This window comes from Cherax quadricarinatus, chromosome 11, assembly GCF_038502225.1.
Source record: "Cherax quadricarinatus isolate ZL_2023a chromosome 11, ASM3850222v1, whole genome shotgun sequence".
NCBI lineage: Eukaryota > Metazoa > Arthropoda > Malacostraca > Decapoda > Parastacidae > Cherax > Cherax quadricarinatus.
The window spans coordinates 3,125,812-3,140,198 of NC_091302.1; the positions used below are offsets into that span (position 1 = coordinate 3,125,812).

The window sequence follows — 14,387 nt, forward strand, 5'->3', positions numbered from 1 at the left end:
GTCATGACATGAGTAACAGTACCACGTCATGACATGAGTAACAGTACCACGTCATGACATGAGTAACAGTACCACGTCATGACATGAGTAACAGTGCCACGTCATGACATGAGTAACAGTACCACGTCATGACATCAGTAACAGTACCACGTCATGACATGAGTAACAGTGCCACGTCATGACATGAGTAACAGTACCACGTCATGACATGAGTAACAGTACCACGTCATGACATGAGTAACAGTACCACGTCATCACATCAGTAACAGTACCACGTCATGACATGAGTAACAGTGCCACGTCATGACATGAGTAACAGTACCACGTCATGACATGAGTAACAGTACCACGTCATGACATGAGTAACAGTGCCACGTCATGACATGAGTAACAGTACCACGTCATGACATGAGTAACAGTACTACGTCATGACATGAGTAACAGCACCACGTCATCACATCAGTAACAGTACTTTGCCATGTCATCACTAACAGTACCACGTCATGACATGAGTAACAGTACCACGTCATGACATGAGTAACAGCACCACGTCATGACATGAGTAACAGTACTTCGTCATGACATCAGTAACAGTACCAGGTCATGACATGAGTAACAGTACTTCGTCATGACATCAGTAACATTACCACGTCATGACATGAGTAACAGTACCACGTCATGACATCAGTAACAGTACCACGTCATGACATCAGTAACAGTACCACGTCATGACATGAGTAACAGTACCACGTCATGACATCAGTAACAGTACCACGTCATGACATCAGTAACAGTACCACGTCATGACATGAGTAACAGTACCACGTCATGACATGAGTAACAGTACCACGTCATGACATGAGTAACAGTACCACGTCATCACATCAGTAACAGTACCACGTCATGACATGAGTAACAGTACCACGTCATGACATGAGTAACAGTACCACGTCATCACATCACTAACAGTACCACGTCATGACATGAGTAACAGTACCACGTCATGACATGAGTAACAGTACCACGTCATGACATGAGTAACAGTACCACGTCATAACATCAGTAACAGTACCACGTCATGACATCAGCATCAGTACCACGTCATGACATGAGTAACAGTACCACGTCATGACATGAGTAACAGTACCACGTCATGACATGAGTAACAGTACCACGTCATGACATCAGTAACAGTACCACGTCATGACATGAGTAACAGTACCACGTCATGACATGAGTAACAGTACCACGTCATGACATGAGTAACAGTACCACGTCATGACATGAGTAACAGTATCACGTCATTACATGAGTAATAGTACCACGTCATGACATGAGTAACAGTACCACGTCATGACATGAGTAACAGTACCACGTCATGACATGAGTAACAGTACCACGTCATGACATGAGTAACAGTACCACGTCATAACATCAGTAACAGTACCACGTCATAACATCAGTAACAGTACCACGTCATGACATCAGTAACAGTACCACGTCATGACATGAGTAACAGTACCACGTCATGACATCAGTAACAGTACCACGTCATGACATCAGTAACAGTACCACGTCATGACATCAGTAACAGTACCACGTCATGGCATGAGTAACAATACCACGTCATGACATCAGTAACAGTACCACGTCATGATATGAGTAACGGTACCACGTCATGACATGAGTAACAGTACCACGTCATGACATCAGTAACAGTACCACGTCATGACATGAGTAACAGTGCCACGTCATGACATGAGTAACAGTACCACGTCATGACATGAGTAACAGTACCACGTCATGACATGAGTAACAGTACCACGTCATGACATGAGTAACAGTACCACGTCATGACATCAGTAACAGTACAACGCCATGACATGAGTAACGGTACCACGTCATGACATGAGTAACAGTACCACGTCATGACATCAGTAACAGTACCACGTCATAACATCAGTAACAGTACCACGTCATGACATCAGTAACAGTACCACGTCATGACATCAGTAACAGTACCACGTCATGACATGAGTAACAGTGCCACGTCATGACATGAGTAACAGTGCCACGTCATGACATGAGTAACAGTACCACGTCATGACATGAGTAACAGTACCACGTCATGACATGAGTAACAGTACCACGTCATGACATGAGCAACAGTACCACGTCATGACATGAGTAACAGTACCACGTCATGACATGAGTAACAGTACCACGTCATGACATGAACAACAGTACCACGCCATGACATGAGTAACAGTACCACGTCATGACATGAGTAACAGTACCACGTCATGACATCAGTAACAGTACCACGTCATGACATGAGTAACAGTACCACGTCATGACATGAGTAACAGTACCACGTCATGACATCAGTAACAGTACCACGTCATGACATCAGTAACAGTACCACGTCATGACATGAGTAACAGTATCACGTCATGACATGAGTAACAGTACCACGTCATGACATGAGTAACAGTACCACGTCATGACATGAGTAACAGTACCACGTCATGACATGAGTAACAGTACCACGTCATGACATCAGTAACAGTACCACGTCATGACATGAGTAACAGTACCACGTCATGACATGAGTAACAGTACCACGTCATGACATGAGTAACAGTACCACGTCATGACATCAGTAACAGTACCACGTCATGACATGAGTAACAGTACCACGTCATGACATCAGTAACAGTACCACGTCATGACATGAGTAACAGTACCACGTCATGACATGAGTAACAGTACCACGTCATGACATGAGTAACAGTATCACGTCATGACATGAGTAACAGTATCACGTCATGACATGAGTAACAGTACCACGTCATGACATGAGTAACAGTACCACGTCATGACATGAGTAACAGTACCACGTCATGACATGAGTAACAGTACCACGTCATGACATGAGTAACAGTACCACGTCATGACATGAGTAACAGTACCACGTCATGACATGAGTAACAGTACCACGTCATGACATCAGTAACAGTACCACGTCATGACAGATACTACCAGCCTAACAGTCAAACCTACACTGCTTGATTACATCAAATTATCCAAAGCATCTATCAGTAAATTAAAGTATCAGTATACCAGTGTCCTAAGTGCAGGTTGCCCATACGTATTACAGGTGCCATTTTTACACGTATTCCGACAATACCCCGTCGATAACCTTTGAAAATCCTTGAAAACTAAAAGAAAAAAAAACTTGAAAACACATCAAAACCTGTAGATTTTTTTTAACACATCAGCAGTTTCCTACTGAGATAGGGTGACCCGAAAAAGAAGAAATACTTTCATCATGACTCACTCCATCACTGTCTTACCAGAGGCGTGCCGATACTACGGTCCTTCAGAGTCCAGGCACTGTACTTCCCACTTCCAGGACGCAAGTCCGGCTAACCGGTTTCCCTGAATTCCTTCATGCCTGGGCACATGCTTGGTTTTAATATATCTACTTGCCTGAGGACCACTTCACAAGTGACTATGAATATTATTATTATTATTATTATTATTATTATTATTGTTATTGTTATTATTATTATTATTATCATAACTGGGCGATAAATACAAGTGACTGTGAACTTGCCTGAATTATCTTAATTTTGTCCTCCATAATTGTTGATTACTAGGATTTCATGTGTATCTTCGCTAATACATATACAGAAGAAATATTCGTATGTGACAATAAAGCTGCTCACTGGTTGGTCATTATCAGTAAGTTGGCCTCAGCCATTACTTAAGTCATCCTATCTTATTCGTTTTTTCCGTCTCTGTTGAGTTCAGTGTATTGGTCTATTACATGATCCTCTCCTCTTCTAATTCACCTATAAAGGTTTTACTCTGTTCTTTATCCATTTAGGGTGGCTCAGAAAGACACGTAAGCAAACACTATGACATATTTATTAGAAAACGTTTCGGTCCTGGGACCTTGATCAAGGTCCCAGGACCGAAACGTTTTCTAATAAATGTCATAGTGTTTTCTTACGTGTCTTTCTAAACCAACTTGTCGGTATTTATTACCAAGGTTTATACCATCCATTTAGGGTCATTTTTGTAAGATTTAATTTATTTTAGTGATATATATATATATATATATATATATATATATATATATATATATATATATATATATATATATATATATATATATATATATATATATATATATATATATATATATATATATATATATATATATATATATATATATATATGTCGTGCCGAATAGGCAGAACTTGCGATCTTGGCTTAAATAGCAACGCTCATCTTGCCATATAGGACAAGCGAAAATTTGTGTATGCAATAATTTCGCCAAAATCATTGTGAACCTAACGAAAAAAAATATATTTCACTGTGTTTGTTTTGTATTAAATTATTGTAAACAAATCTAAAATATATTTAGCTGGGTTAGGCTAAAATAAATTGTTCTCGTTATAATAAGGTTTGGTAAGTTTTCTAAGATTCTTTTGGAGCAAAATTAAAATTTTTTACATTAACATTATTGAAAAAAATATATCTTCAAACGTATAAGAGAAATTTTTAAAAAGGACTTAATTTTAAATGAGTTCTTCCTAATTGACCAGTTTTACATATTCGGCACGACATATACATACATACATACATACATACATACATACATACATACATACATATATATATATATATATATATATATATATATATATATATATATATATATATATGTACATCCATATGTTCATACTATATAACTATATGCATACATACAAAGAAATGATACCAAGAGATTTTCCTGGAAGACATTGTAAGCAGGAGGTAGGTACGAGCCTTCAACAGGATGAAGGTAGTGAGCATGCGCCACCCACACTCCTAATACACACCTATCTCACCGCACCTTTCACACGCACCCACACCACTTACACCCACACCTCTCACATTCACACCATATCTCTCACACTCACACCACACCACTTACACCCACACCATATCTCTCACACTCACACCACACCACTCACACCATATCTCACACCCACGCCACACCACTTACACCCACACCATATCTCTCACACCCACACCACACCACTTACACCCACACCATATCTCTGACACCGACACATCTCACATCTACACTACACCTTTCACACCCACACTACACCTTTCACACCCACACTACACCTTTCACACCCCACACTACACCTTTCACACCCACACTACACCTTTCACACCTACACTACACCTTTCACACTCCACACTACACCTTTCACACCCACACTACACCTTTCACACCTACACTACACCTTTCACACTCCACACTACACCTTTCACGCCCACACTATACCTTTCACACCCACACCACACCACTCACACCCACATCACACCATTCACACCCACATCACACCACTTACGCCCACATCACACCACTCACACCCACAGCCTCACTCCACACCTGTCACATCCACATTACACCTCACCTCGACCATACTTATCTAACTCTCGACTACAGGTACTTTATTAGGTTTAAATATATTGCACGAGGATTTTTAAGGGGCATAATTCGCCTATATTTTAATACCTAAATCATTATTACAATCAAAACTAAGCGTTAAACCTACAAGGGTCATACAGCGCTGTTTCAATGACCAAAATAAGGATTAAAATAAATAGCAAAATAGTATTTATGTCGTACTAACATAAGAACACACTGCAAAAGGCCTACTGGCTCATGCTAGGCAGGTCCAAGTCACCTACTGGCCCAAAAGAGTCAGGTCCAAGTTACATCCACTGAAGGAGAAAGCACACGTTAAAAAAGCTTTAGGGGCAACGTTTCACTATTTGTAGAGCTGTGTAGAGCAAGATCAAGAGTTTAGGTAAGACTCTTGTGGGGTGAGAGGGGAAGTGGAGATAGGGGTTCGATTCGATGAGGTTCGCCGGCACTGTCCCGGCCAGGGTCTTGTCCAAGGTGGGGATAGGGTTAGGTTAGGTAAGGTTTGTCGGGAAACAGGACAAGTGTTTCCTGATGCGGGTCTTCGTCATATGATGACCAGCAGCTGGAGCTTTTGGCCATTTGATCGAGGCCTTCCGCTGGCTTACTGGTCCACCCCTTTAGAGAAATATGGACATTATTATAATCACTGTACTTTTTTTCTAGACACTAGGTTGGTGTATTATGGCTCTACACAGCTGAACGCTGTCCCAATATAAATTGTTCTAAAACTTGTCATTTCTTGTAATAAAGTGTAAAGTCACATGAAGCTGCCGGAACAACTGCAAGACTCGTTTTATAAAAAATATATATATAATTATATATACACCACATTTTCCCTGGCGAATAAAACATTCCCTTCACTGTTTCTCAAGGATAAGATAAATATACCTAGAAATCACTTGGAATTTATTTTCACCGTAAGATAGATATCTATGGAAGGATTGAAGGGAATATGAGAGTCGTCTTGAGATCTGAGCGAGGGAAGTACAGCCCCTGCCTCTGAAGGATGCAGTAAGGAAAGGGGGCTAAAATCCATTTCTTTGAATCAAGAGCCCTTCAGTATCCTCTAGGCACCCGTCATCCTTTTCATCAAGGGCACTATCGACTGAGTGATGGTGAATGCGTTTTTCTTTACCTCGGTGGGAAAAGCCGGTGTCCTATTTTCACGCAGGAAGATACTAACGAAATTCCAGAAATTAATAGAAATATAGATCAGTTGCGTAAGACCGAAGTCGCCAGCGACATGATTCTCAAATGGAATAAAACCAAACAAATCACTGGGTCCTGACGAACCGCTCCTCCGTTCTTATGTTCTCTGTGTTTCTTTCTATAAGTTTATTTAGGTAGAAGAACACATAAATACAGTTATACAAAATATCATACATAGCAACATATGTGTAAATTACCCCACTAGGATAACCCCAAAGAAGTCAAAAGTGACTTATTTCCATTGGGATCCTCCTAAGTTTATATAGGTACAGGTACACAGCTAGCTCACTCAGCTAACACACTGAGGTCAGGGGGTCGAATCTCCTCCGGTACGGCTGGAAAACATTAGGGACGTGTTTCCATAAGACACCTGCTGTCCCTGTCCCTGTTCACCCATCAGTTCAAAATGGGTACCTGGGTGTTAGTGGACTGGTGTGGGTCGCATCCTGGGACAAAATTGACCTAATTTGCTGGAAATGCTCAGCATAGTAGAATGTCATTGATGTCAGCTGTGGTCTGTATACCTTGTACATGTACTTGTAGAAATAAAAGATTATTATTATTATTATTATTATTAATTCACTAGTCATTATGGCTTCTCGTAAAAATTTCACCACCAGACAAAATACCTTAATATCTAAAATAAGGACTCAGCATATATACACTGAGAAATATATCTCTCAGTGTATATATCAGTGTGAGAATAGTGTAGTCGATAGTCTTCAAACCCCATTAACCGACCATCTCTGCATTATTAATGAAGTATTTAAAGGCAAGTTTCGAAAATGACTGAGGCTTCAAATTAGTATTTTTGTTTTTACAATTATTCAAAATGTTTAAAATATTATTTCTACTAAAATTATTCAGTGTTACATTATAAAATAAAATAAAGTCTGGCCTTTATATTAAATGGGAAGCGGTAAATCAGTAGGGACTATAAAGAGCCTGGAGAAGGGGGAGATAATCAGGTTTAATCCGAGGAAGTGGAGGATAGCTCCGGGTCCTTGGAAGAAGAGTACTTCACCCGCATGAAGGATTATTATTATTATAATCAAGGGGAAGCGCTAAACCCGGAGGATTATACAGCGCCTGGGGGGGATGTGGAAGGCATTCAGGCTTAATTCGGGGAACTGGAGCATAGATCCAATTCCCTAAATCAAGAGCCCCTCACCAACATTAAGGAACCTTCCTTGAGGGGCCCCGCATGAAGGAGAGCTGGGAAGTAGTATTGATGGAGGGAAGTTGGGTAGTAGTATTGATGGAGGGAAGTTGGGTAGTAGTATTGATGGAGGGAAGTTGGGAAGTAGTATTGATGGAGGGAAGCTGGGTAGGAGTATTGATGGAGGGAAGTTGGGTAGTAGTATTGATGGAGGGAAGTTGGGTAGCATTATTGATGGAGGGAAGTTGGGTAGTATTATTGATGGAGGGAAGTTGGGTAGTAGTATTGATGGAGGGAAGTTGAGTAGTATTATTGATGGTGAGAAGTTGGGTAGTAGTACTGATGGATGGAAGTTGGGTAGTATTATTGATGGAGGGAAGTTGGGTAGTAGTATTGATGGAGGGAAGTTGGGTAGTAGTATTGATGGAGGGAAGATGGGTAGTAGTATTGATGGAGGGAAGTTGGGTAGTAGTATTGATGGAGGGAAGTTGGGTAGTAGTATTGATGGAGGGAAGTTGGGTAGTAGTACTGATGGAGGGAAGTTGGGTAGTATTATTGATGGAGGGAAGTTGGGTAGTAGTATTGATGGAGGGAAGTTGGGTAGTAGTACTGATGGAGGGAAGTTGGGTAGTAGTATTGATGGAGGGAAGTTGGGTAGTAGTACTGATGGAGGGAAGTTGGGTAGTAGTATTGATGGAGGGAAGTTGGGTAGTAGTATTGATGGAGGGAAGTTGGGTAGTAGTACTGATGGAGGGAAGTTGGGAAGTAGTATTGATGGAGGGAAGTTGGGTAGTAGTATTGATGGAGGGAAGTTGGGTAGTAGTATTGATGGAGGGAAGATGGGTAGTAGTATTGATGGAGGGAAGTTGGGTAGTAGTATTGATGGAGGGAAGTTGGGTAGTATTATTGATGGAGGGAAGTTGGGTAGTAGTATTGATGGAGGGAAGTTGGGTAGTATTATTGATGGAGGGAAGATGGGTAGTAGTATTGATGGAGGGAAGTTGGGTAGTAGTACTGATTGAGGGAAGATGGGTAGTAGTATTGATGGAGGGAAGATGGGTAGTAGTATTGATGGAGGGAAGTTGGGTAGTAGTATTGATGGAGGGAAGTTGGGTAGTAGTATTGATGGAGTGAAGTTGGGAAGTAGTATTGATGGAGGGAAGTTGAGTAGTAGTACTGATGGAGGGAAGTTGGGTAGTAGTATTGATGGAGGGAAGTTGGGTAGTATTATTGATGGAGGGAAGATGGGTAGTAGTATTGATGGAGGGAAGTTGGGTAGTAGTACTGATTGAGGGAAGATGGGTAGTAGTATTGATGGAGGGAAGATGGGTAGTAGTATTGATGGAGGGAAGTTGGGTAGTAGTATTGATGGAGGGAAGTTGGGTAGTAGTATTGATGGAGTGAAGTTGGGAAGTAGTATTGATGGAGGGAAGTTGAGTAGTAGTACTGATGGAGGGAAGTTGGGTAGTAGTATTGATGGAGGGAAGTTGGGTAGTAGTATTGATGGAGGGAAGTTGAGTAGTAGTACTGATGGAGGGAAGTTGGGAAGTAGTATTGATGGAGGGAAGTTGGGTAGTAGTATTGATGGAGTGAAGTTGGGAAGTAGTATTGATGGAGGGAAGTTGAGTAGTAGTACTGATGGAGGGAAGTTGAGTAGTAGTATTGATGGAGGGAAGTTGGGTAGTAGTATTGATGGAGGGAAGTTGGGTAGTAGTACTGATGGAGGGAAGTAGTATTGATGGAGGGAAGTTGGGTAGTAGTATTGATGGAGTGAAGTTGGGAAGTAGTATTGATGGAGGGAAGTTGGGTAGTAGTATTGATGGAGGGAAGTTGAGTAGTAGTACTGATGGAGGGAAGTTGAGTAGTAGTACTGATGGAGGGAAGTTGGGTAGTAGTATTGATGGAGGGAAGTTGGGTAGTAGTATTGATGGAGGGAAGTTGGGTAGTATTATTGATGGAGTGAAGTTGGGAAGTACTACAGATGGAGGGAGGGAAGTGGTATAGATGGTGGTGGTGGCAAATAGTATAGATGGAGAGAGGGGAGGTGGGAAGTAGTATAGATGGAGGGAGGTGGGAAGCAGTAGCAGAGAAGGAGGGAGGTGGTGGGAAGTAGTACTGATGGAGGGAAGTAGTATAGATGGAGGAAAGTGGTGAGAAGTAGTATAGATGGAAGGAGAGAAGGTGGGAAGCAGCATAGATGGAGGATGGAGGAAAGTGGTGAGAAGTAGTATAGATGGAAGGAGAGAAGGTGGATGGTAGTAGTAGATGGACGGAGGGAAGGTGGCAAGTAGTATAGATGGAGGTGAGGAGAAGCAAGATGCCCGGGTAGGGGCAGGTGGCTGGCTGCCCAAACACTACCTACCATCATCTTCGGGTACAGTCTTGCCCTCCAGGGTCTACCACACAACACAATGGTAACTCACATATATATATCTCAATGTCATGACACTAAAAATAATATAAAAGCAGAGGAGGAGGAGGAACAGCACACGAGTACTCCCCACCACAGTCAAGACAACACTGAGGTCTGCAGGGAGGTTTCAGGGAGACTTCAAGTTGCCTTCAACGCTAAGACGCTATCTTCCACTCAAGTTGCCATATATACGTTCATCTATTACTTTTATATTTATGGTGAAGGGATAAACCCGTAGGGGTTATACCCCTCCTGGGGAATGAGAGAATGGAGGTGGTTTCTGCAATGCCAATGATCAAGAACCTCACACGTTGAGTGTCCGTGGTTCGATCCCCGGTATGGGTGAAAACACTGGGCGTGTTTCCTTATACCTGCTGTCCCCGTTCACCTAGCAGTAAGTAGGTATCTAGGTGTTAGTTACCTTACACCCGCTGTCCCCGTTCACCTATCAAACAAATAAGTATCTGGGTGTTATTGGACTGGTGTGGGTGGCATCCTGGTGGACAAAATTAAGTACCACAATGGAAATAAGACAGTCCCCTCGACGAAGCACTGACTTTCTTGTTATCCTCGGTGGACAACCTTCCGGGATTAAAAATCACAGTAAAATTTTGTTATCTTAACCCTCTACCATTAAGTAGGAATTCAGTGGTACACTTTCGGAAAAAAAAAACCTGCATATTAATAAAGGGGAAAGCACTGAATCCGTAGAGGTCATACTGGGAACGGGTGACAATCGGGTTCTGTTCAAGGAAGGGGAAGGAAAGTTCAAATGCTTAGGCCAAAAGCCTGTCACCAGCATCAAGGAACCTCCCATGAGGGTTATCTTGTACAACTCTATTGCTAACTTCTGGCCATTAAACAATAATAATAATAATAATAATAATAATAATAATCTTTATTTCTTCAAGTACATTTACAAGGTTTACAGGCCTAGCTGACATCAATGACATACTACTATAAATAAAATATTTATTTCTTTGCTAAGGTTACAATATATGTTTACATATATGATTGGAGCATAGAAAGCCCTTGTTATGCAGAGCACTTCAGGCAAATTAGGTCAATTTTGTCTCAAGGATGCGACCCACACCAGCCAACTAACACCCAATTTTACTACTGGGTAAACATGGACAGCAGGTGTCTTAAGGAAATATAACCCTAGTAAGCCAGTAAGTTTATTGACACAGGTATGCTTTAAGTGCAATTATCACAGTGTAAATTACCTAGAATAACCCATCATCTCCAGGTAATAGTTAAAGTGAGTCATTTCCATTGGGGTCCTTCCACTAGTGGGCCCCATCCACATATAACCATGTCTACAGCTGCATATTCCACTACATAAGCCTTCAATATCACTTCACTGTAACAGACTGCGAAAGCTTGTTGTGCAAGTTAACATCTCTCCAGTAAAGATACACAGATGTTGTACATGTATCTTATTCATCAACTTGTAGGGATTTTATACCTTTGACTTAATGATACTTGTTTTTTTTTTTTTTTTTTTTTTTTTCAACAAGTCGGCCGTCTCCCACCGAGGCAGGGTGACCCAAAAAAGAAAGAAAATCCCCAAAAAGAAAATACTTTCATCATCATTCAACACTTTCACCACACTCGCACATTATCACTGTTTTTGCAGAGGTGCTCAGAATACAACAGTCTAGAAGCATACACATATAAAGATACACAACATATCCCTCCAAACTGCCAATATCCCAAACCCCTCCTTTAAAGTGCAGGCATTGTACTTCCCATTTCCAGGACTCAAGTCCGACTATATGAAACTTGTATAATATGATATATGATACTTGTATAACACAATAATATGGAATTTTCGTACAGAGGATATTTTCTACAACTCTATTGCTAACGTGGAAATAAGTTACTGACTTTTTTTTTGGCTTATCCTAGATAATGTACACATAAGAACACACATTGCCCTCAGACATCTTCACTGCCTCCAGCAGTTTTAGGATTTGCTCACCACGTGCTGTGTTCTCAAGAATCAGTTTTTCAAATTGAAGTATACCTTCTTTGTATGTAATGAGTCCTCTTTCAGTTGGCTTCATGCTGGTGCACCCATTTTCTTTAACTCAAATTAGATACCTTGCTGCTGGTGAAGGGTTCTTGATCTAAGGAACTAGAGCTACACTGTTCTTTCTTAAAGTTATATATAACAACTTCACATTATTAAAACTAAGCGCTAAATCCACGAGGGTCACACAGTGCCTGGGGGTATAGAGGCAATCTGGTTTGATCCAAGGGAGGTGAGATCCAAGAGGCGAGTCCTACCTGGAGTTTACCTGGAGAGAGTTCTGGGGGTCAATGTCCCCGTAGCCTGGTCTGTGACCAGGCCTCCTGGTGGGTCAGAGCCTGATCAACCAGGCTGTTACTGCTGGCTGCACGCAATCCAACGTACGAGCCACATCCTGACTGGTCAGGTACCGACTTTAGGCGTTTGTCCAGTGCCTGCTTAAAGACACCCAGGGGTCTATTGGTAATCCCCCTCAAGGAACCTCCTTCAAGATTACCTTCTACATTTGTTTCAAGAAGTCTAAAATTTTACTGTATTGTTTTATTATTATTACAATCATAATTAAATGCTAAACTACTGTAAAAGTAGAATTCCTGAGTGACTTAACAGTCAACTTGTTCCTTTATTTTGTCAACTGACTTGGCACCAGAGAAAACTTATTGTACATTTGCACTGTGAAAGAAATCAATATAGTAGTAGTGTGCAATTCATTAGTCTGAGTGACAATTAGGTACTACTTATTTTTATTTTATTAACGCATTGGCCATTTCCCACCAAGGCAGGGGTGATTCAAAAAGAAGAAACACTTTCATCATCATTCGCTCCATACCGTTTTGCCAAAGGTGTGCCTATACTACATTTTAAACTTCAACATACCTCCACCCCTCCATTATATTAAGAAACATGCACGGGTCACATAACACTCTGAGGTGTATGCGAGGGTAGGAGTGGGTGGAGGGGTTAGAAGATGAGTTGGGCAGTTAGTGTGGGTGCAAGATGGAAGTTCAAGGTGGTGTCAAAAAGCAAGTTTACATTAAAGGTGAGATATTCATTAAGGAGATCAGTTAAGAGTGTCAGGCCATTGAAATGTCGAAAATGAATTCCTTGTGCTCTCTGGTAGATAGGTCAGGCTATACTCAGATTAAGTTATAATAAACAACTGTCAATGAATAAACAAAGATAGACTGGAGGCACAAACAGTGGTAGAAGTGTCAGACTGTCAATTTACAGACCTCAGTTCACATCCCCATCCATTATTGCTTATTCATATGGATAGTTGTAAAGCTACTCAACAGACCTTGTACAGAGGTTCCAGGCACCTCTCCATACAACATCAGTGAGAGTATCATGCGAGATGTGTCCCAGTTGCATTAGTGCTAGAGCGGTTTCCCACACATGACAGCAATGGGAAAATGATGACCAGGAGCCCAGCTGTGACCATGGAAAACAATTTGTTTGTCTCCTGACCCACCAATGCTGTAGCCAACTGTGTGGCTCTCTCTGGAACAGTACTGAAAAAATGTATGAAAAAAAAAAAGGGACTTCCCTATGGGAGATTGGTACATTGGAAATAGTGGTCAGAGCAGCTGAGTCAATGTTCATTAACCTAAATGTCAGTGTGTTCAGACACTCACACAAAAGACTTGTGTTTGCCAAAAATTCAACAATCATTTGTGAACTATTGTTGCATATGGAGTACAATGGAATGTGGGAAATCATATTTTTGAATATCTTGTAATGAACTTTGAGTCTGAAATGATAAATGTGTAAGAGGGCATGGTTGCAATGTGCATCATACTAACAATTATGGTATGTAACTCGACTGTGAAAATGCTTGTTGACTCTGCCATGTGTCCCTGGATTACTGTAAACTCTAAAGATAGCTGTAAACCCTACTCTGTGTGAGGACTGGGTGCTGGAGCACCCAGAGAAGAACCTCCTCTCTCTTCAAACACAAAAGTGACTATCATTATTCTGTTATAGTCACATTATATTAACCCTTAAACTGTCCAAACATAGATCTATGTTCGCTCGTGTAGTGTTCCGAACGTAGATCTACGTTTTTTACATGCTT

The 14,387-nt window shown here is 41.1% G+C and overlaps 1 protein-coding gene across 1 annotated transcript in view; it reads right to left on the minus strand.

Moving 5' to 3' along the window:
* Positions 1-10,367, minus strand: part of LOC128687667 (cadherin-99C) — a 302,830-nt gene extending 292,463 nt beyond the window's left edge. Inside the window, exon 1 of the mRNA XM_053775248.2 lies at positions 10,228-10,367. Coding sequence (XP_053631223.2) covers positions 10,228-10,233 — 6 coding nt within the window. The 5' untranslated portion in view covers positions 10,234-10,367. The remainder of the gene's footprint in view (positions 1-10,227) is intronic.
* Between the last annotated feature and the right edge of the window lie 4,020 nt (positions 10,368-14,387).